A 23,161-nucleotide genomic window follows, 5' to 3' on the forward strand; every position below is an offset into this window, starting at 1 on the left:
GAGGACTAGACAGACTCCAGATGAGTGTGCAGATTTAACTTCACAGAAATTCAGGAAGATAATCTGCCACACATGAGGTCCTTCTGATCAGCTGGAGGGGAAACTTCTTCAGCCTTTACCTTTAAGAATCATTCAAACATAAATTATCATAGACATTTTTAAAAACCACTCTGTTAAAACTTCACCTTCAAGGTAATACAATCATATTTATGCTAACAAGTGACTGGTTTGTGTAACATACTTTGAACCACATTGAATAAGTCCATATGCTCAGTTTGTATGGGATCATGTCACGCAGCACAGGCCTGATCAATGATAATGAATCATTAGGACCAAAACGGCAAACATTTGTAACCAAAAAGTTGCTGCTGAAACCTAAATAAGTTATTTTGAAACACAAATTTAGGAAATAAAAAAAGACAAGACTACAATATCCAAAAGAATCTGATTTATTGTTGAACAATTCTTTTTTTTTAATTATTTAAAACCCCAAAACCAATTGAAAGCATACAACTAAGGTCACCTGTGTTTTGTGCCAATGGGGCCTAAGCACAGCAATCTGCACCTCAAAGCTCTGAAAGCAAAAATCTGATTTCATTCTGTGAACACTGATCAGTGTGCACCCATTTAAGTGAACCGATATACTGAATTTTAGAGAGTTTGAAATTATGGGTGAATTTGAGAAAAAAGAAAACTCCAGAAAACATAACACAAATGTAAACATCTAGATCATTTCAGAGGGCTGAAATTGTCCTGAATGCATATTTAAGAGATGTCTTTGGGCTGGTTATTAAAACACTAAGTCATGACCAAATGGAAATGGCAGTCAGAAGACAGAATAACCCTGTTTCCAGCCAGTAAAATCTGTCTGCTGAACTACACAGACAAGTACAGAAGATCATGAGACTGATTTACAAAAAGACCAAAGCAAAGACATCCATCAAGTGGACTAAGATTAGACTTTGCTTTTATATTTGTAGCTCTGTCGCTATCAATCAATCAGATGTGAGGCCAACAGGCGAGTGAGCATGTTCAAAGACAGCCCTGACAGAACCCTTTAAAAGGTGCAATGATACAGACTCCTTAAGGGCTAAACGAACTCTGGACAAGCTCCAGGGGGCGGAAGGGGAAATTTGTATTGAGAGGATGATGAGGTGCAGAAAAGGGTACCAGCACCAAAGTTGAGTGGCTACAGTTTTTGCAAAGCATACGTCAACCAATCCATTCAAAGCATAGCTTCTTAACCTTCAGAAGTCAACGACCAATTACAATCTTGAGGGTAAAGGAACCGCTCTCTGGTTCTGCAGTTAAGCCAACCCTTCGCCTTCAATCTAATCAAGCATTCAGTATTGACACCCAAAGAAACTCATCGTCTATCAAAACAGTCTTTTGAAAAATGAAAGAAAATAAAGCAAGCATGCACACTGGGTGAAGAAAGTGTGAACCATGATGATGCAAACCAAGTGCTGCAAACAACAAAGCTCCTTCAGCTGCATGTTCACTTCAAACTGGGCTTGAAAAAGTAAATTCCCTCAACATATAAAATCTTTTGCACTTAAATAAGAGTATTATTTCTTCTCGGTTTATTATGTACACAACAACATCAGTGAGAGTTAGGGAAAGACGTTTAATATCAGAAAAACTGATTGTGTTTCACCAGTGGTGCTGAATGGTTATTTTGGACCGCAAAGGGAAATAAGGAGGGTGGAAGGAGCTTCACCCAAGTGCTTTGTCAAAATAAAAGTCCCAGAATGCACTGGGCTCACACAGAGAGTGCTACATGGGTACAATCCATCATCTTCGGCTAGCAATCATCATCAAAGTGATGCAGCTCACAGCATTGGATTGGGCGCATATTCGGGCACACGGCTGGCATCGGCATTAGATGCGACACAGTCAGTGAGGGAGGGGAGGAGTTAAGAATTAGGCATACTAAAACGGCAGGAACACAGGGAAGCACGCCCACTCTCACTGCTGTTCCCGGTGGGATGTACAGTGCAGCCTGGATTCGTGGGGGTTTAGCTGCGGGGCAAACTGCACATCTCGCAGTGCTCGGTGCCAGGTTGGTTCATGAATGTGCAGTGGAGGCAGGACCACACAGCTGAAGAAGCCTGGGGGAGAGTTGGGCCGCCCATGGCATAATCCAGAGATCCCGACGGCTGCACTCCAACTGTGCCTGGGATTAACATAAGAGTAATTAATGATCTGCTAGTTAGTAAAACCTATTGAAAAAATACTGAAAAACTGAAATAAGCTATAACACAACACTAAAATTACTACCTGGAAATAAATAAACTTAAATTGAACTAGAACTAAAATTTATTAAACGTAAATAATCGTATTTAAAAGCTCACCAAAAATGATATAAAGCAAATTAAAAAAAAAAACTGATAACATAAAATAGAGAGCGGATTCAAAAAATGTACAGAAACATTAACATTATATACATTCTAACTATTACATTCTTAAAAAACAATGTTTAGGACAACTCACTGCAGAGCTGCTCGATTGTGGCCCACTGCTCAGATTTCTTCCAGGTCTGAGCCAGCTCCTCATTGGATGTCTTCACTGCATCCAGCAGAAGTCCAATGCTGTCCTGGAGACATCAGAGAGAAGGAGATAAATTCATCATGCAAAATACAAGTACAAACTATTAAGTATTAGTAAAAAAAAAAAAACAAGATAAAAACCAAACATGACAACCTGAAGAACCAAAAAAAAAGAAAAAAAAAATAGGTCAAGTGTTAGAAACTAATATGTGTGGGTATATAGAGAAATACAATGAAAAACTCACCTGTAAGGGCATGACCTCATTGGTGACAAGAAAGAGAAGCAGATGGAAGTCTGAGACAATGTCCAGGAAGGAGGAGGAGGAGGAAGAACACTGGGAAAGATATGTCGCTAAACTGTGGAAGTCCTGCACACACATAAATAAACTATTTTCAATTCATTATTTCAAAAGAACGGTACATTTGACCACAGTAATTGATGTTAGAACAGAAAGGCTGCATTTACACTGCAATGCATTGATGCACAGATCCATATCTGATTTTTTGGCCCATCTCTTATACATATAAATTAGACACGACTGGTATCCGATATCTGTATTTACATAATTCCTGCCCAAATTGATTGTGAGTGATCGCTTTAGATGCACATGGTATGCTATTTTAGCGACAGCTCAGTAAAGGTAGAATTATTTAGTGAAATAACGTAGTGCCAAGATTATATTTATTAAATGAATTGGAATGAATTAATGAGAGAGAGAGAGAGAGAGAGAGAGAGAGAGAGAGAGAGAGAGCGTGCAAACGAGTGTGAAGCTTGCAAACAAGTGAAAGTTATCGCCTAACTGCTACGAAATATAATGTTGCTTTTAGTAGCGAAGCTGTTTTATTGATAAAATTCAATGGGCATGGGTTTAAAACGAGGTCCTGAATGTGCAATTCATTTATTTTTTTAAGTTTCCATCTCAATAAATTTGAGCGCATACAGCAGCACACAGGCATTAAAACGCTATCTTTATGGTCGAACATGTCGCCCTCGCATTTGGAATTCTTGGGAATCGGATATGTGCGTTTAGACACAGGTCAGATGTCCAGATATCGGATATGTCTCCGATTAAAATCCACATTTGGAAGTTGCTTGGATCTGATGTGTCAAAAAAAAAATCCTGTCTTTTTCTTATTTGTGTGTTTACACGTGTGCAACAAATTCCAGTGTGTGTCAGATGTGAGTAAAAAAATCTGTTTTTTTTTTTATGCCAGTGTAAATGCAGCCAAAGAGTTTTATGCTCATGTTCACCAAGAAAAGCTGTTAGATGTCTCCAGATATGACATCTAAAACATCATTCCTAGACTAAAGAGACTTCTAACGCTAAATCTGTACCTGGGTCTCTCCCAGAGCATCTCTGTTTTCGATGGGGAAGCGAAGAGTAGAGGAGAAAGTGAACACAGGGTCCTTTGGAAAAGTGGTGGTGATCTGAAAAACACAGGGTTAAATAGTAACAATCAACAAAAAACAAAGACAATGTTAACTTATTATTATAGCATACAATGAAGGAAGGTTCAGTGGGCCAATTAGGAATGGGCCATTTGATTACTGCAAGCTTAATGTCATGTCCCATCATTTGGACATGCTTCTCTAATGGGTTTTAGAGACCACTTATCCACTTACTCTATGCCTTTGCATCAAACCTGAGAGGATAAGATCTATGTCTAGTAGTATTGAAAGATCTAGTAGTATAAAAACAACACTGACTTTTTTTTTTCTAGATCAGTGTGAAAGTGTGTGGTTGTTACTCACGTCAATGATCAAGTACTCCACTGGCAGTGGTCGGGCTAAATATGTGATGTCATTGCCAAATTTGTCTTTATCCTGGAGGTGAAGAAAAAGATTGGAAAATGTGTGAACCTTCTCATGCATCGCTGACAAATAATCCCTTGTATTCCTGGGGAAGTATTGAAACTGATAAGACTGTTTATGAAATATTAGAAATATTAACTTTCATTTCTTTTTGCTTTAAGAAATGTGAAACGCTCAAGTAAAAGGAAGCTCAGGCTGTTCAGAAACATCAGTCAAACCCTACAAGTGATTCGATTATGGTTACAGTTACATGCTGGAACAAAAATGAGAAAATGTACACTTCAGTTTTTTTAGGAATTAAATTATTCAAAATTGACAGTAAAGACTTATTTCAATAATTTTTTCTTTATTTTATTTAAAACTATATTTTGATATATTTGCTATATGAGCACCTAACTAGAATTATTTCTGAAGGATCATGTCACACTGAAGAGTAGTGTATGTGCATGCATCCTTAAGCATCTGTCTTTAGTAACATGCTGTGTGACTGATCATCTGTAGCAGGAGTGTTTTAGTCCAGTACCTTATAGAAGACATCAGGGACATATTGCTCTGTGCTGGACTCTTTGGCATAACCGAGTTCAGGAGCATCTCTGCAGGGCAGTAGACATTCATCCCTCACCAGAGCCATGCACTGATTGGAAACCTGATACCCCTCAAAGTGCACCTGGTTATCGGGACCACCTGCCAATGGACAAAAAAAAAAAGGCTAGTCAAATGTAGCAACATGCTCTATTTTCAGGAGGACCCAATAAAATGTTCTGTGCAAAAAAAGTCATAGACTGAGATGGAGGCCTTGAACTAAATATACCATGAAGGCCTTTGACAACCAAATGCCTTCATTTTATCACCATACTGGAAAACTGAACAGCAGCAGAAAATCCTGCGTACCTGTTGCCACCACTGTGAAAAACTTGGATCCAAAATGGCCATCCGGGGAAAGCCGACACGCGTTGGCATGTTGGTTCTGGAAGTGACCGGCTGTGATGCACTCCTCAGCACTCAGGAAGAATGAATCCTGGACAGGTGATACAATCACACTAATCAATAATCATATCAGAATACCCCATGTAGATAGTTAAATGCTCATCTTTCGTTTGCCAACTGACCTTGTTTCTGGTGTAGCGGACAGTGCCTATTCTGGTGTCCTCTGACAGAAGATCTGTGAAAATCCACCCCACCTGAAAAAATCAGCCAATATTACTAATGAAAAACAGCTTCACATTTTCTATTGGACAACTACATTTGGAAGATGTTCCACATGTTCAGGCAGTAACAACAGCACCGACTGATCAGGTCACGTCTATCGTCCCATCAAACAGTAATGTGAAAGTATCATATGGAAGCCATAGAGGTGTGAAGAGAGAGGAAGTCTAAGAATCCCATCAGAGAGCCTCATGGGATGGATGGATGACCTCACTACGTACAGCAGATCTACACTAAAACTATTCAGCCTCCCACCTTGATAGGTAAGATATAGATGCATTTAATATAAATAAATAAATATAGACGGATAGATAGATAGATGGTACTTATGGGAGCCATCCCTGTATGTTTAGTGCTTTTGTTGTTTAAAGCAATCATGCTGCCTCCTCTCCCCCGAAGCAAACTTGCAACAACTTTTTAAATAACAAAATGTTATTTCTCTGATAAACTGCTATTTACTTATCGCGGACAAGCCCCCGATTTTAAAAAGGCATGGAAAAAGACTTACCTTCCTAAGACCCAGTTTTGCAGCAATCTCTTCAACTGCTTCTGCCTTGGGATCTTCAATCAACTCCAAGCTGTTCTGGGTTCCAATCTAAGTCAAAACACACAAGTGGAAAGGAAGAGAACACAAATCAGCGAAACAATACTTGACAGTTTTGAATCAAATAATTTGATACATGCATGATTAAACTACAGCAATTCAATTTAAACTAAATTTCGATTTGGATTAAATGGCAGACGTGGTCAGTGAGCTCTTCAAATCAAAGTTTATCATTGGTTTGAATTGAATTTATTACATTCATTAATATGAAATAAAACATCTGGAATTAAAATATTCTTTTATTTGAATTATTATTTTATTAAATTATTTTAATATATTGCAATTCCTAGTGTCGTTAAATAAAGTTTGATAGACAGCAGTTTTGTCATTTTAGCAGAAACAAAACAAATATCTTCTGACAACAGTCAACAACAGGCGAGTCTCTCACCTGAGGAGGTTCATAAATGGCGGCAACCTCTGCTCGAAGGCCGAGAGGGATGTCTTTGTGCTCTGTGTAGCGTCCGTACAGATACCCCATCCGCTGGTTACCCGTCTTCCTCCAGAAGTCGAGGAAACGGTCCGCAATGGTATGATTCTCGAACATGATGTTGTCCACATGTCGATATTTCTGCAACACAAGATTTTTATTTTTTTTGCAGTTTCAACAGATCAAAACATGGACAGAAATATGACGCTGCTCCTCAGGGAGTGCTCATTTACTTTATTTTTAAATCAAGAAATTGATTAGTGAGGAGTTTGTCTGTATGCGATTGAAGAGTAAGATGAAATTAAAGATGTTTATGATACAGACTGAGAGGAGCAGTGTACCTGTCTGTTGAGGGTGATGGCGCTGGGTTGGCACTTGGTACAGATGCCCTCTGGCCAGGGCGGATGTCCCTCACAGCCAGATTTAATCTTACAGCTGATATTCTCAAGAGCCACAAACTTCCCCCTGAGAGACAGGAAAACTTCATTAAATCACTTTTCACAAGTCTCATTTAAGTGAGAGTAGAGAGCTCCCAAAAGTGCTAACTTGTCTGCTCCACCAGTGAGTTTCCGGATGTAGGCGTGGAAGGACATGTGCTTGACCGGTGGGTCGAGGTGGTTCAGATAGTCTTCATCGAAAGGCTATTAAAACAGAACATGAATGAAGAAATGGCAACATTGTATTTTTGTGTTATGTGGATCAGCAAATTTACTCTAAAATAATTACATTTATACATTTCCACGACATTTTAGGATTTTAATTATTTTCCATGACTCCTCCAGGTCTGGAAATCACACTTTTAAAAATTCCTTACAGATCCAATTTTTCAGAGACTGTATAAATAAAAAGTATAGTTGTTGAGGGAACAAATACAAATAAATAAATATGGTTTTCAACTTAATTTTAAGCTATATGTGACCCTGGACCTGGTCTTAAGCGCCAGTTTTTCAAAATTGAGGTGCATACATCATCTGAAAGCTGAATAAATAATCTTTCCATTGATGGATCAATATTTGGCGGACAGCTATTTGTTGAACATGTGGAATCTGAGGGTGCAAAACAATCTAAATACTGAGAAAATCTCCTTTGAAATGGTCCAAATGAATTCTTAGCAATGCATTTTACTAATTAAAAAATAAGTTTTGATATATTAACAGTAGGAAATTTACAAAACATCTTCATGAAACATGATCTTTACTTAATATCCTAATTATTTTTGGCATAAAATAAAAATCAATAATTTTGACCCATACTATGTTTTTTTTGGCTATTACTAAAAATATACCCAAGCACCTTAAGACTGGTTTTGTGGTCCAGGGTCACATATTAGCTTATTTTAAATCATTAAAGCTTATTTAAGTCTTGAGAGTTTGCTGAGGTGCCTTGGTTGAGAATCACTAGGTTAGACCCATCTTCCCATCAGTATTCTTGCGTTTCAAGGGAAAGATCACAAGTTCTTACCTCTAAAGGTACGCAGTGAACACATTTCCCCATAGGACCATGTTGGCACCTGAGAAACAATGACAAAGAATGCTTTATAAACATATAAAGATATGTCTCGAGTACTCTGTAGTTCTTATATTGCAATGACTTATTCAACAGGCTACATAACGCAATAGTTCCAAAGTATGGCAAGAAAATAACTTCAAAAATCGACCACGTTCTGGAAATATATGCAATATATATAAAAAAAAAAACTGTTTGCAAGGCAGTGTGGAAAAGGAGGCAGACTTACAGCTGGGGGTCTTTGTTTCTGTAGATCTTTCCTTCCTGTTTGGAAAGATACTGGTCGATCTCGTCCTCCTGGATCTGTGGTGCAGAGTGTGAACGGGATAAGGAAGATGATGATGAAGAGGATGAAGGGAAGGAAGGGTAGGAAGAAGAGGTGTGAGGCTGAGCTGTGTCCATGTTCTCACTGGAGGGTCCAGCTGAGGATGGGTAAAGAAAGAGCATGTCGCCATGCCTAAAAGACAAAGAAAAAACAGTTTACGTCAAGCTTATGCATATAAAATTATCTTTTCATGACACACACCCACATGTGCACAACTGGGCAATCCCAATCTCTCACAACGGTGCACTTACTTGATTTTCAGCAGGCTGAGGGTCTTGTTCTGTGACAGAATCTCTCCAGTCTTGTTCCGGTTCAGGTAGATAGAGAAACCATTTGAACTGAACCCAAACTCTTTGGCAACCTGGCAAGAAGGCAGCAAAGAAGCTTGTAAATAGCCTTGTCAGAAACAAGAAGCTGACAAATCTTTCATTTTTGTTCCTGGAAATGATGGATCTAACATTACTGCTGCGATTGGACATTCCTTGTGCATTTGTCTTATCCTTGTCTTGGAGCCTCCAGTAATAAGCTGATAAAATGTGGATCTGTTAAATAATACAGACATTTTAAATGTGAAGCGGCATTCCTGATTGTTTGCCTTTCAGAGATTGTTCAGGTGAGTGATGACTGCAGGACCATGAGTCTCTAAAGCCATGCTGTTCAAATTCAATAAACTCTAATGAGGTTATGAGAGTAGAGTACATGAGAGAAAGAGGAAAAGAAAGTATCTGAGATTATGATCAAAAGAAAAATCCACCAATTTACCAATTAATAAGCTTCCGAATCTTAAACTCAAAAACGAGTGGAATGCATAAATTGCGTAGTCAGACTCTCTGCATAATAAGGCAAAATTATTTTGCACTTACTAAGGCTGCATTTATTTGATCAAATATATAGTAAAAACAGCAATAGCGTGAAATATTATGAATTAAGTTTTCTATTTTAATATTATTTGAAGCATAATTTATTTCTGTGATGGCAAAGCTGAATTTTCAGAAGCCATTACTCTGGTATTCAGTGTCACATGAACCATAATAAATTATTAAGATATGCTGATTTGATGCTCTAGAAACAAATGTATATTAAAAAAAATAATTTGTACTGCTAAATATTTTTGTGGAAACTGCAATACATTTTTTCAGAATACTTTGATGAAAAGAAAGCCTCGCTGAACAGTTAATTCATTTCTTCCTAAAATTTATCTTACGACAAAAACGTTAAACGGGCAGTACACAGGTGTATGTAAATATGTAGTTCCCTTATTAAGTGCCTCGAACAAAACCCTGAGTATCTTTCAAAGATGTGATGCCATTATAATAGCAAATCCAGTTCTTAAATTCTTCATCTAAAGAATCATCTCATTTAGAACTCATTTCAAAGAACACTTGTCCAAGTTGAACTCATTCGTAGCATGACAGACTGTTCCGAATCCAAACTTGATAAAAACCAGATGGTTCTGGTAACAACATAATTCGAGAACAGTACTCTAAAAAAGTGCTGCCTCAGAAACAAATGTCCAAATGACTGTCCATTAGGGAACTGAAAACCCAGCAGAAGACCGCTATCTTTACTAATTCAATCAGAAAAAGCTTTTACTGCTCACTCAGGGCACTATCTCCTAAATTTAACTTTTAACTGTAACATACCTTTAAAAAAAATGGATGCCTTTAAAAAAAAATTTTAATCCATGCACCAGAACACAGGATGAACAAGCACATATTTTTTCAAAGCTAGACCTTCTCCCTGTCTCCTTCCTGGCATTTAATCCCAAAATCAAATGGTGAGACGGTCTCAGTTGATCGCCGGCTCGCTCTCCACCCTCCCGCTGTGAGACATGAATCTTTAATGGGCCCTGCAGTGTCTACATCAGGCACACACAAACCCTCAGCCCGTCTCAAAAGAGCAGCCAAAATTCCCTATGACTTCTATTATAATACAATTTACCCACTGACATAATAATCAAAGATTGACATTAGGTAACTACCTTTCTCTTCTTCTGGATTTATTATCTACAATAAACATAACTAGTCAATTTTATGAGATGCATCAATCGTTAGATAGCAAATAAATAAAAAAATGTAAATCAACTTTAAGTGCCCTACATTTTATATTGGAGTTTTGCTCACTTTCAATGGCATTTTGACCCCAAGCCCTTGTTCATTCCTGCCTCTGCTGCAAGCACACCACCCATCAAGCTATGCACCGCGGCAGAAATGCATGTCACAGTGGACCACATATGTGTGAAACTGTGGCGTATGGACATAGGTCTCCTTTTTAAAAGCAGTCTCATTAATAAATCAACATTTGGCACTCAGCAGGAAAAAGAGTCTGTGCCAGCACTATTTAATGACTCAGAGGATCTGCTGCTGTGCTTTTGTTGGACTGTTATTCTCAGCTTCTTTACAGACAGGTTGGCTTTGACTTTACCGTTGCATAAGTGCAAAGGCATGACAATGGAAGCTATCTGTGGTGAATAGTAACACCTACTCTGTCAGTGTCAATTAAGCAACAATAAATAATAGCTTTTAAAATAGCAAAGAGTTATGTCTAGTGCAAAATCTTTATTTCTTATACCTTCTTGAGGAAAGCTGCAGCCGTCTCTCGCTTTGTTGAGGCGATTTTTTTCATCCCCTCTGGAGACTGGACACGGATGATCTGTCAATGAATAAACATTAATAAGGGAAGGGAAAGGAAGTTTATGGTTACTACAAAAAGTATGTTTGTTGTTCAATCATATGCTTGTTTCTCACATAGATCTAGAACAGTATTACTAGGACAGGATAGAAGTTCAAATAAGATGAGAGCAAAACTGATCAGCACAAAACAAGCCAATATGAATAAGAGAAAACACATCTGACGCTCACTAAACTGCCACAGAGGTCTATGAATCGAAGTCCGAAAATCCCACTGAATGACAACACAGAGCCAAACTCATGCACTGTTTTGTTTCTTAATACAAAAACCAAAACAAAACATCACTTGCCATTCAAAGCACTTCATAAGTTACTCAATGTCACTTCACTTCCCAGATATAAAACTACAAGAAGCCGGAAAAATAAGCAATCATATTACCTTCTATTTTAGTATCTCGTTATTTATTCAAGTGAAAATCTGCATCTAATTAGACTTTAATAAGCAGTTGAGAAGAACTTGCACTGACACATCTTGTCTTCATCAACCTGTGCCAAGCTAAATAAAGTCAACCCAGCCGAAATAACAAAACTCAGCTGTAAACCATAAGCTAAATCAGTCAGATGAGTGGTGAGCACACACATAAATGCTGTATTTTAGTATTTAATGTGTTTCTGAACTATTCTGGCTGAGTCTGATCATTAGCATCATGCTAACAATTCTGCTGCCTCATCACTGGATGACAGACTTCACTTAAACTGCCTTAATGCACACGCAGACTGACACTTACTATGTTTTCCGCCATGCTGATGGGATTAACTGTCCCTCTTGACGTCGCTGATATGAGAGTTGACGTATTTTAATATCGCTGTTTATATGATCTGCTCGGATCTATGCAGCGATGCCAAACTCATAGAGCCGGTGCTACATCTAAATGAGTCCGGGCTATGACGGGATCCTGCTTAACGTCGACGGACAGAAACAAAGAGATAAATGTCGTGTTCCTGTTTATGTTTGTTTATTGTTATTTAAGTAATTAAAAACACTTTTTAAATAATATATACATATTTTTTGTTGCTGTAGATTTTTCATTTAGAGATTATCTAGATGCATTATATAGAATACACATATTTTCTTCGGTGACATTTTTATAACGTCTTATTTATAAACAGTTTCTATATTTTGCTTATTTAATTTATGTTTTGAATAGATGATTCCCATCCAGTACTAAAGTAGAAATCAAACCACTCTCTGAATAAATAAAAGTACTTATATAGGCTACATTTTTAAGTCTATATTAGTTTACATTTTATTCAACAGGTGGGAGTTGATTCTTTAAACAGCTAATGCATTACATTTGAAAAATAAATAAATAAATAAATACATTTAAAATATTTCATCCATAGTCTAAGTTGATTATATTCAAACAATCGGTTATATTATTAAAAACAAAGTTTCGGCTCTGCCTTTTTATTTCCCAGGCATGAAAAACAAGCAAATTATTTTTTCTCTTTTTTCTCAAGCTTTATTTTGATCTCATCCTGTAGAGAGAAATCTTCACTTTACACACTGATGTTGTCAACCCTCAAAACGGATGCATGTTCTGTCAGAAAAAACTGTCTGCAAAATACAGGCCTGAACAACTCTTTGAAATTTAGGATTCAGAAGGACACACAATCTTAACACATTTAAAGGACCTGTGCAAAAAAAAAGTAACATATGTTAATGCTTGTGCAAACCACATCTTTTCAAAGAATTTACTTTGGATATATCATCTTATATGTGGATACATGAAGATCTGACTGTGCAGGAAATGGGCTTTTTTTTTTTTTTTTTTTTTTTTACAAAAATGAAAAACCTATAATGTGACCAAACTAATGGATGAACAAATGAATGAATTAACATATAGCACAATAGTGAAAGATACATAAACATGGGGAAATAAACACATACTTGACACAATGACAATAAAGTGAAAGATATTTAGAAGAATTATTGGCTAGAAAATCATACATTTATGAAAGAGACAGGACATTTGAATGAATAGATTAAATTATAATGAATGATATTAAACAATGAAATATAGAAATGGAAAGGAATGAATACATTAGATAGAAATGATACTAAAATGGGACACAATGATAAAGAGGGATGTGATTATGAGGATGACAGATGATGGTGATGAAAAATGAAATGACTACACAAAATGATCATGGATGAAAGAAACACAAGACATGACAGCCCAACACTGTTCCCTTACAGTCACGCGAGAGATTAACTGAAACAAATAAGAAAATGAAATCATGCCTGTATGTGTGCTATATGGACGCACTTAATGACGGGGGTGCAGAGCACAAAGCAAATATGATATTAAAAAATGAATGGTTCCTCAGGGTATCCTTACATAGAATACTAAGAAATGAAAAAGGGAGTGAAAAGGTTGAAACTTTAAAATCTGCATTAATGACCCATTTGGGTATGCTGATGGGGAAATAGTGTGATGAAGTCAAGTTTTGGAAATGTACTGTCGGCCAGTAGGGTGTTTCACCTCTACAGGACTTCGATCTTTTCTTATGAACTCGGCAAAGGTGGACAGAGGAGGCACCGAGGCACGTGAAATGAGAAGCCAGGCATTTCACGGGCACGTGTCTTGCTTTTACTCACGCAGAGGCTGTGTTACTTCCGTATGTTTCGTGTTCCAGAAGAAAACAGGGAGGGAGAGTAGAAAAAGAAGATGAGAGCAAAGAAAGGAGCAGAAGTTTTTCTAAGTAAACAGAATGCAATCTGACTGGATCTTCTCTGTTCTATAGTTTGAGCAGAAAGTGTTCTTGGACTGCAAGAAAGAAAAGAAACCAGAGGGATGGATAGTCAGATAGATTTTTTTTCATGTTGATTTTTCTTAGTTTTCCTATTTTTATAAATGTTGCTGTTTTGTGTGTGTATTATGTTATAAAAGTAAGAACGGTCCACTTGGAGACGATGGCTGGGATGGAGGCAGGTGCTTTGGAGAACATGACTGGAAGGGTCTTAACTGCACAGAGGATGATGGGGAGGTAACAGGCTCAGATGATACCATACTGAGCCAGCTCGTGAAGCTCCAGATGATTAAAGGCCTCCCAGGGGCAGATGACAGTGATGTCTGTGGGTAGAAACACAGGAACATGAGTTCATCTATCATTCAAAGAGTTAACTTAAGCAGATTGATGGCCAGCTAGTATTCAGTTCTGTTTAATCACAGTAATGTCAGAAGATATCATATAGGATCATTGATGATGCCCAGTATGAAAGGCTTGTCTAACATGCATGCATCTGATCAGACTAATCATTTCAGACAAATACAGCATAGAATAGATGGTATGTGATGTTGTCATTACGGCAAAACACGTGAGGAGAAATGCAGATTATACTTACCAGTGCCTAAACCTTCCATGCCAGGGATGTCATCTCCGAAACTATTAAAATAAATAAATACAATAAAACCAAATAAAAAATAAATGAAATAAAATCGAAAAAGAGATAGAATTAGACACATTTGGTTAAATTAAATGAGATATTTTTAAAATACAGTATATTTTTAGAACAGTCATGTTGTCAAATTATTTAATATTTAATATTTTAATTAAAGCATGACTGAAGTGTGGAATATCACAAAGCCATTGTCATAAAGATTTAGATTTTTGACTTTACTGTTTCTTACCCTTGGACACCCTTCTTTGGCGGCTTGCTCTTGAACTGGCGAGTCTGCCTCTGCTTGAACTTGGGCGGTCCTTTGCGTGGTGTGGCAGGACCACCGGTGACACGGGTGACTGATTTGATCTCTGGTTTGAGTGGCTCAAGATTCATGGCTGTTTGTCACGGCTGGTCGTTTTTCTTTATATTCGCTACCCGTGATGTGGTGCTGATGTAAATGCATCAGAAAGACTGGAGTGAGTTTATAGTTCACACCCAATGAAATCTAGAATTTCCTTTTTTTTTTTTTTTTTTTTTTGTGTAAAATGGATTTTGGCTGCATTCTGGAAAAGAAAAATGTAGGACTTTGTGACACATACAAACACATTAAAACACATACATTTTTTAAATTACACATTTAGGCCAGGAAGGTTAGGTAAAACTGACACCTAATGAATATCCATGGCATCCAGACTGAGAAAACTATACCCATAATCTTCTTTCTGGTGATTAATACACACATCCTAATACATATTCCACTCTAACTGAATGTCTAGCATGGCCCGTGCTCCCAGAAATGAGCTCAGGGAATGTTTCTTGAGTAGGGTGACCCATTTTATGTAATCCTGCTTGGATTAATAAACGTCCCCCATCCCAGTGGTGGCAATCTGCACTTGGATTAATCTTATTAGAGCAGGGATAAGACCAAAACATGCTGAGCAAACAGAAAAGATCAAAATATGACCTTCAGTTATATGCCTGTTGCACAATTGTTTGTTACTGCTCTTTATATATATATATATATATATATATATACATACATACATACATACAAACATACATACATACAAACACACACATTTACCACATTAAACTAATTTCTGAATACCTATGGCCACCTATCCACTTAAACAGTATTAATAAATAAAATAATAATAATCAATTGATCATGAATTGAAATTTTTCAATTTAAAGTTTTGATATCATACAGAAATTCCGTATGAAAATAATTGTTTTGGGAACATTATGTTCAGTCAGTTCTGGCATTCTGTGGTTATGCAAAATTATCACTAAACTGTATAAATGACTTATCCCAGGCAACTTTTTATGTCTTTTATATGCATCAATGGTCCACTGTTCTCAAATAAAATAATTTAAACTCAATTCAATACACTCATTAAGTACCCACATAATAAGTGGCATGCTGTAGTCAAAACCTCTTCAAGACCCATAATACCTTACAGTGCTTTTATCTTTTGACACATTGTTAGAAAATCTTATTACAGAACAACCTTATTTCCTTAAATATTCAAATGCTGTACTCACCGGTTTGTTGATTGACAGGCTGTTGACTGGGTGCAGCTGCACCGTTTCTTATGTATGTCTCTCCAGTGGAGGAGCGGATGTGAACACTCGGCTTTCTTTGCGAGCGGTGCTGGGGTTATAGGCCTTTTATATTCTCTGGGCCTCTCAGAAGATTAGGAGAGGGACACCTCCCTCCCCTGATCCCCTCGACTAAAGATGAACAAAATATGGATGCATGCATTAATGTGTATTTGTGTAACACCTTGTGCTTTTAACAACTTATGCATTAACTTCATATCCTATAGATTTTGAATACAATAAAACAACATATAGGCATATCCATAATAAATTGCATAGACAGTATTTGGACTCATAAAACATTATTGCACTTGATGAGGCCACGTTTTACAGGTTTGGTTTTGTTGAAAATCGAATCTGACTTTTGGACGATCTAAAAGTGGTTTGTAAGGTCCTCTGAGGTGGAGGTTATGCAGCGCATTCTGCATAAATGTAGTGCTTGAAGAATTTACTTAATGTTAAAGGAGAATATTTATGAATATAATTATGAATATATATATATATATATATATATATATATATATATATATATATATATATATATATATATATATATATATATATATATATATACATGAAAGGCCACAAACAGGAATCTTTTCAGAAGGTTTCTAGAATAGGCTAATTCTTTTGAGATGGGATTTGCTGATCGAATTACACCTGATATTATAATGGAAATATCCAGAAACTGATGAGTGTTTAGCAGGTAGAATTCTTCTAGAGCTTCTTTGTTCTGCAACTTTCTATCATTGTTACACAACAGACCCACATCCATGGGGGTCCATAACATTACCCAGTGGAGTTCATTAGTGACTCAACAGCACAAAAACAATTACTGCTGAACACACTAGATTACAGTTTGGAGGTTTAATTAGTTGATTATATCGTCTAGATCTGCAGTCAGGATTACTTAGCTTCATCAAGGCATCTGGCCATCTGTATTGCTTTGTTGATAATGAGAGTCTTTGTTATTGACAAGCTGTTGTCAGTTAAATAATATGAAATCTGTGATTAGGATGAACTACAGCTCAAAAAGTCCTTTGCTATGGATGAGTAAATCTAGTTCATTTTTATCTGCAGAACATAACATTTTGCAAAACATCTTTTTAGGTGTCTTTTGTCATCTTTCAATATAATATAATAAATAGCTATAAAAGATACATATAAAATATTTGTAGCAGGAAAAATTAAATGTGTTGATGTGTTAAAGGGGTATTTATGGGTCACTGGCTGCACATAATTGTCTTTGGGTCAGAATTTGGCCCCAAAACCTCAGTGCAAGGTCATGAGGTCGAACGTGCCCCTTGTCCCGTCTGTGGTTAATGAGATATGAGGACTGAGGAAGAGGCACAAAAGAGGAATCGATCAATTACAGAAATCTACTGGGTTAGTGGGGTTCAGGTGCTCTAACAATCAATAATTAGCTTGTGAGATTACTGTGATGACCCAAATCAATAAACAATAAACACCTGACTCTTATCTCTGCTTGTTATCTGAACCATCACACCAATTCAAACTGACACTTTGATTTGATGTTAAAAATGTTAAATAATTAAAAAAAATATACTCTGGATATCTGGAATTTAAAATCTTAAAAAATGCTAAATAAATGTACATAATCCCAGTATCAACAATAAGTGTGTGTGTGGGTGTATATCTATGTATATATTAATTAATGTATAATATAAATATTGTATTATAAATGTATACAGTATTTATTTTTATATTGCTATTTTTAACACACTTTGAAAGTAATAGAATAGAATACACACACACATACATAGACGCACAAATAAATATTTTTATTCATATATCAGAGGAATTGTTTTATGCTTGCATGCTCAATTCTGCTCAAAGTCGAAGAGGAAGAAAACATATCTAACTTCAGTGCCATTAATGACCTCCATGAATCAGTGTCACACTGTCTTCTGTACATCTTGTCCTCAGAATATTGAACCACTCTTCACGTCATTCATCACAAATCCTTCAAGCAGCTGCTGGATCACAGCTCTGCTCTTATGCCTCGGCCCGGCACGCGGCATCAAGCCTTCATATGCTGACTCACAGGTACTCAGATCAGGATGATTGTCGTCAAAGAAACCACAAATGCCCACAAATACCATGATCAAATATGCTGCTAGGTAACCCTGATGACTATTCAGAGCCAGCCAATGTGGGCTCTAATGCCACAAGAGCTGATCAGAGAGAGAAACACATGATCCTGTGTCATTCTAATCAGCAGATGGGTACAGTTATTGGTTAGAAGAATTGAGATGTGAATCGAGATTTACTCATAAGTTTACTAAGTCATCATAAAGGCCTTTTATAAAATATGAAATGTTCACAATATTGTCACGATATATACATTCATTTGACACTAAATACATTTTATATATATATATATATATATATATATATATATATATATATATATATATATATATATATATATATATAACAATTTATATAACAATTTATTTAATATAATTTATTTAGTGTCAAATAAATACATCATTGGTGAGCACAAGAGACTAATAGTTACACATCACATTAAATAAGTGATAAATAAGAAAATGTACACTCTTAATATACAAAAGGATCAAACTTATCTATAAATACATAACATCTTTAACATTTAATACTGTTTTCGAAATATTAAAGAAAAAACATGTTTTTTTTTTTAAAGTTGTATCATGGGTATAGTCTGATCAGTCAGTTCTATAAACCAGTAATATTGAACACTGCCTAAAAAAATTCACATTTGCATATGTATTTTCCATGATTATAAACTGTACTGTATTCTGTGAAGAATACTGAAAGAAAACAAATGCCATAATCTCATCAAATCGTTGTTTTCAAATCTATACTATAAAAGACTTTACAAAAAAATCCCTCATAAATAAAACATCTACATGCATTACAAAAATGAGGATTTCAGAGGAAAGTTGTCAATTGCCATTAAAAGAGTTTATGTTCTTAGAATCTTTGTGCGATATACATACAGTAATGTATATGTTCTTCATTTTGATTTGAGGTGTATTTTGATTCATTTTGATTTCCGAGGTCCTGACTCTCTGTGGTCATTGAAAAAAATCCCAGGATGTCTTTCGAAAGAGTAGAGGTGTGACCTCTGTATCCTGGCTAAATTTGCCCATTGGCCTCCGACCATCATGGCCTCCTTACAACCCATATCTGTTGATTGGCTTCATCGCTCTGTCTCCTCTCCTCCAGTAAGCTGGTGTGTGGTGGGTGTTCTGGCACACTATGGCTGCCGTCGCATCATCCAGGTGGATGCTGCACACTGGTGGTGGATGAGGAGATACCCCCTGACTATGTAAAGCGCTTTGAGTGCTTAGAAAAGCACTATATAAATGTAAGGAATTATACAAATTTACTAATTATATGACCGGGATGTGTTTTTGACAAACTTAGCCATTAAAAACATCCAAACAGTTGCTGCTATGAAATACTCTGAATCTGCTCTCAGTAAATCTCCACCCAAGTTCACTATCATCAGGACTTCTTCAGCAACTTGATCTCCATCTTAAGATATGCCTTCAGGTTGTCATCGAGAACGTTCTCCTCAATGGCTGCCAGAGCTCTGTCTCCACCATCGCTGTAATATTTCAGCAGTTTTTCAGCGTGTTCGATCCACACACAGTTATGGCAGCCGCTCATGCAGCAGTGGATGGGGGGAGATGGAGGGCCCTCGTCCGCAGGTTCTGGGACAGTCTGTGTCTGTTTTACACTGCTGACGGTTGAAGAAGAGTCTGGGCTTGAGCTTTGCCGCTCACAGGAAGTGTAGAGCAAAGCTCTGCTCTGAGAAAACACAGTCCAGTGATGGGATCTGTTTTTGAAGAGAGCATTGTAGCAGGTGTGCAACTGTATAAAAGAGTTACAAACAGATTTATGCAGTTTATTTGTGAGTTTATATGACAGGATGTGAACTATTTATATTTTAACAGCCTCTTCCTCCTCCTGAGATTTTCAAATTTTCAAATAGGAACTTTTGATCAATAACTTCTACTTTGTATTTAAAAAATGTTTTTTACAGTGATAAACTACAAGTACTGTAATAAAGGAACAAAATATTTAGATTGATATTCTATTTTATTTGAACGCTAAATTAACATACATTCAAAAATGTATACAATTTGTTCATATTAAATTGTTATCATTTTAACATATAAGTTGATATACAAAAATGATAAACTTATTTAATATAATTTATAATATATATTTAAAATTACAGATTTCAAAAGTGCATGTTAAAATATTATTTAAGAAAATGTTAGCTTACATCATTTTTTTTACATTAATATTTTCTGTATTAAATTTTAATGAAACTTTGAAAAAAATCCCTTTTCTACTACATGTTAAACAATAAATAAATGAGCACGGTGCATTTTTCTGTTATTTCATCTTCTGATTTGTATTTGTATATCAAAATATAGCTGAGAATGTATGGTTACACACACACACGTAATGGTTTTTATACTGTACAAACTGTATATTCTATGGCCCTACACCAACCCTACACCTAACCCTAACCCTCACAGGAAACTTTGTGTATTTTTACTTTCTCAAAAAAACTAATTCTGTATGATTTAAGCGTTTCCAAAAATGGGGACATGGGTTATGTCCTCATAAGTCACCCTCTCCTTGTAATACCTGTGTCATACCCATGTCATTATACAGAGTTGTGTCCTGATATGTCACAAAAACAAGAGCACACACACACACACACACACACACACACATTTTCAATCTCACCCTTTGCAAACATGACATAGGATTGAGGGAAGGCATCGCAGAAGTAGCTCATACAGTCTCGTCAGGAATCGCCATGTCGTCCTTATGTTTTAGAATGCATTCACTTTTTTCACAGATTGAGTGAAATAATAGTAATAAAAACACTTAACAGTTATTTTAAACTCACACAGCAAGTAGCGTTTCAACTGGACGCGGCCATACTGGAATCATGCGTGACCTCTGTGTGCGCGTGACTAGGGCGAATCCAGTTAGCCAATCAGACTGAAGAGAGAAAATTATTTGAACCAATTAGAAGTAGAGAGAGCTCATAGGAGGCGGGGTTTATAGAGAACGCAAACAGACAGCACTAACAATTATATCCAGAGGATGTCAGTAATGGAACATAATCCTACATTTGTCATGAGAAATCTGCCATTACACAGAAGATGTGCTGAGGTTGAGATAAGATACAGAACAACAAGAAATGCACTACTATTCCCTCTACTGCTGCTACTAACAAAAATTGATGTATGCAATAATAGAAACCAATAATGAAATAAATACAATTCACAAATTAAGAAATACTCTAACATTTTACATGTAAATGTTGTGCGATGTAAATTGTGTGGCCTATTTGTATTAATATAATGTGTAACCACTGTGACCGTTTCTAAAAAAAAAATATTTTGCAGTTTAAAAAAAAATATCCAATTCTGAATTAGTGCATTATTATTAATATTAAATTATACACTTTAAATTACCCATTTTATGACAGACTGCATTGCTCACAGAAAAATTGTCTTTAAAAGTATCTTTAAAATATATATATACCACTTCTATGGTCAGCTAGATTGTGAAATATCAGTGATGCATGTAATTATCCAGTCATTTCCACCGGACTGTGTGTTTTAGAGGCACGTCCATAGAAACAAAACACACACCGCTCCTGAGACCTACGCAAATTCTGCATGCATGGACACTATTAATGTTAAGCACATACCTGCATTTTATACCCTCTGTACTAGTTCAGGATAGAATAAAACATGTAAAAAATAAAAAATGTTGATTCAGGATATTTACATCTTTCAGAATACAGATACTGATGAGTCAGAATCATTTTACAAGTGTTCCCATGAGCAAAACCTGTTTTACAATTTGGAGAAAACTAGGCTTGGCTTTTCTGTGATTAAGTCTGGAAAAACTAAATAAGGTATGCCTTTCAAACAATTAGTTGATGATATTTTTACTTTAAAGGGAGGAATTTTTAAGCTTATTCATGTTCTCTTAGGTGTGAACACAATGTGATATCAAAAGTAGTTATTAAACAGGCAACTGGCCCGACAAGTTAACCTTAAAAATTGTGCAATGCCATTATGTCATATTAACATACACACCTGTCCTTAGTGATGACGTTATCATGGAGACAGTCATGTAAACTGGGGTCTGGAAAATCATAGGTGGGTCTGAAACACAACATTGTCAGAGGAGAGATTGGTGTGGCTTAGAGGGAGAAATGTTTAAATGATTGCATGAACAGGTGTGTCCAATACTGAAAGATCTTATTATATAGTAAGTCTGCAGTGAATGGGTGCCGCCAGAATGAGAGTTTAAACAGCTAATAAAAACATCACAATAATCCCCAAGTAATTCACACAAATCCAGATGATAAATTAATCTTGTGAAGTGAAAAGTCTATGTGTTTGTAAGAATGCTGAATGATCTTGTTATAGTAAGTCTGCAGTGAATGGGTGCCGCCAGAAGGAGAGTTTAAACAAGCTAATAAAAACATCACAATAATCCACACAACTCCTGTCCGCTGATTAACATCGTGTAAAGTGAAAAGCTGCACGTTTGTAAGAAACAAATCCATCAAGATGGTTTTTTACTTCAAACTGTTGCTTCCAGCTTTCATCCAGCTTTTGTTTCCTCCTGTTAAAAAGTCAACTCATCTGAATCAGGAGAGAAATATGCCCAAGCACTGTTAAGCACTGTTTAAAAATGAAAAATGTTCTAAACAATTATTCTGCTGGATTTTAAAGTAAGAGTACAACTGGACATTTTCACCGGAGGAAGCATTATTATGGACTTGTATTGTATCCATAAAACAAACAAACAAACAATGTTAAAAACACCTTAATGATGGATTTGTTTCTTAAAACACATAGTCTTTTCACTTCACAAGACATTAATTTGTTGTCTGGATTTCTTGTAGATTATTGTGATGTTTTTATCAGCTGTTTGAAATCTCATTCTGGTGGTACCCATTCACTGTCCACTGATATAGTGCTAAAAAAAACAC

General features: G+C 36.3%; 3 protein-coding genes across 6 annotated transcripts; all 3 read right to left on the reverse strand.

Moving 5' to 3' along the window:
- Positions 1 to 433: 433 nt before the first annotated feature.
- LOC113055989 (nuclear protein localization protein 4 homolog) lies at positions 434 to 12,003 on the reverse strand. The gene is made up of 17 exons (XM_026222413.1): positions 11,849 to 12,003; positions 11,002 to 11,082; positions 8,682 to 8,791; positions 8,335 to 8,562; positions 8,061 to 8,109; positions 7,146 to 7,240; positions 6,941 to 7,064; positions 6,561 to 6,740; positions 6,077 to 6,163; positions 5,472 to 5,543; positions 5,254 to 5,380; positions 4,886 to 5,046; positions 4,303 to 4,374; positions 3,886 to 3,978; positions 2,795 to 2,917; positions 2,494 to 2,596; positions 434 to 2,176 (listed from the first exon to the last, which is right to left on the reverse strand). The coding sequence occupies exons 1-17, from the start codon at positions 11,861 to 11,863 to the stop codon at positions 2,019 to 2,021; spliced, it is 1,878 nt and encodes a 625-aa protein (XP_026078198.1). The 5' UTR covers positions 11,864 to 12,003; the 3' UTR covers positions 434 to 2,018.
- Positions 12,004 to 13,712: 1,709 nt separating this feature from the next.
- On the reverse strand, positions 13,713 to 16,173 carry LOC113055990 (retinal rod rhodopsin-sensitive cGMP 3',5'-cyclic phosphodiesterase subunit gamma). Of its 2 annotated transcripts, none has more exons than XM_026222415.1 (4): positions 16,054 to 16,173; positions 14,756 to 14,956; positions 14,470 to 14,510; positions 13,713 to 14,197 (listed from the first exon to the last, which is right to left on the reverse strand). In XM_026222415.1, the coding sequence occupies exons 2-4, from the start codon at positions 14,899 to 14,901 to the stop codon at positions 14,121 to 14,123; spliced, it is 264 nt and encodes an 87-aa protein (XP_026078200.1). In that variant the 5' UTR covers positions 14,902 to 14,956; positions 16,054 to 16,173; the 3' UTR covers positions 13,713 to 14,120. The 2 variants fall into 2 exon arrangements, with proteins under 2 accessions (XP_026078200.1, XP_026078199.1); XM_026222414.1 differs by having other exon boundaries at positions 14,756 to 15,071.
- Positions 16,174 to 18,791: 2,618 nt separating this feature from the next.
- On the reverse strand, positions 18,792 to 22,939 carry LOC113055991 (oxidoreductase-like domain-containing protein 1). Of its 3 annotated transcripts, XM_026222417.1 has the most exons (3): positions 22,257 to 22,939; positions 20,884 to 21,144; positions 18,792 to 19,992 (listed from the first exon to the last, which is right to left on the reverse strand). In XM_026222417.1, exons 2-3 carry the CDS (start codon positions 20,917 to 20,919, stop codon positions 19,624 to 19,626), a joined length of 405 nt encoding a protein of 134 aa, XP_026078202.1. In that variant the 5' UTR covers positions 20,920 to 21,144; positions 22,257 to 22,939; the 3' UTR covers positions 18,792 to 19,623. The 3 variants fall into 3 exon arrangements, with proteins under 3 accessions (XP_026078202.1, XP_026078203.1, XP_026078201.1); XM_026222418.1 differs by lacking the exon at positions 22,257 to 22,939 and having other exon boundaries at positions 18,792 to 19,957; positions 21,050 to 21,539; XM_026222416.1 differs by lacking the exon at positions 22,257 to 22,939 and having other exon boundaries at positions 20,884 to 21,536.
- Between the last annotated feature and the right edge of the window lie 222 nt (positions 22,940 to 23,161).

Source organism: Carassius auratus, chromosome 37, assembly GCF_003368295.1.
Source record: "Carassius auratus strain Wakin chromosome 37, ASM336829v1, whole genome shotgun sequence".
Classification (NCBI taxonomy): domain Eukaryota; kingdom Metazoa; phylum Chordata; class Actinopteri; order Cypriniformes; family Cyprinidae; genus Carassius; species Carassius auratus.

Excerpts from the sequence above, each read along its gene's own strand:
- LOC113055989 (XM_026222413.1), bottom strand. Across the intron at positions 8,563-8,681 it reads CTCAGCCTGCTGAAAATCAA|GCATGGCGACATGCTCTTTC; the intron begins GTAAGTGCACCG and ends TTTGTCTTTTAG. Across the intron at positions 3,979-4,302 it reads TGGAGTACTTGATCATTGAC|ATCACCACCACTTTTCCAAA; the intron begins GTGAGTAACAAC and ends TGTGTTTTTCAG.
- LOC113055990 (XM_026222415.1), bottom strand. The coding sequence starts at position 14,901 with ATGAATCTTGAGCCACTCAAACCAGAGATCAAATCAGTCACCCGTGTC. Across the intron at positions 14,511-14,755 it reads CCAAAGAAGGGTGTCCAAGG|TTTCGGAGATGACATCCCTG; the intron begins GTAAGAAACAGT and ends TTATTTTAATAG. Across the intron at positions 14,198-14,469 it reads CATGGAAGGTTTAGGCACTG|ACATCACTGTCATCTGCCCC; the intron begins GTAAGTATAATC and ends TTCTACCCACAG.
- LOC113055991 (XM_026222417.1), bottom strand. The coding sequence starts at position 20,919 with ATGCCTTCCCTCAATCCTATGTCATGTTTGCAAAGG. Across the intron at positions 19,993-20,883 it reads CTATGTCATGTTTGCAAAGG|TTGCACACCTGCTACAATGC; the intron begins GTGAGATTGAAA and ends TCTTTTATACAG.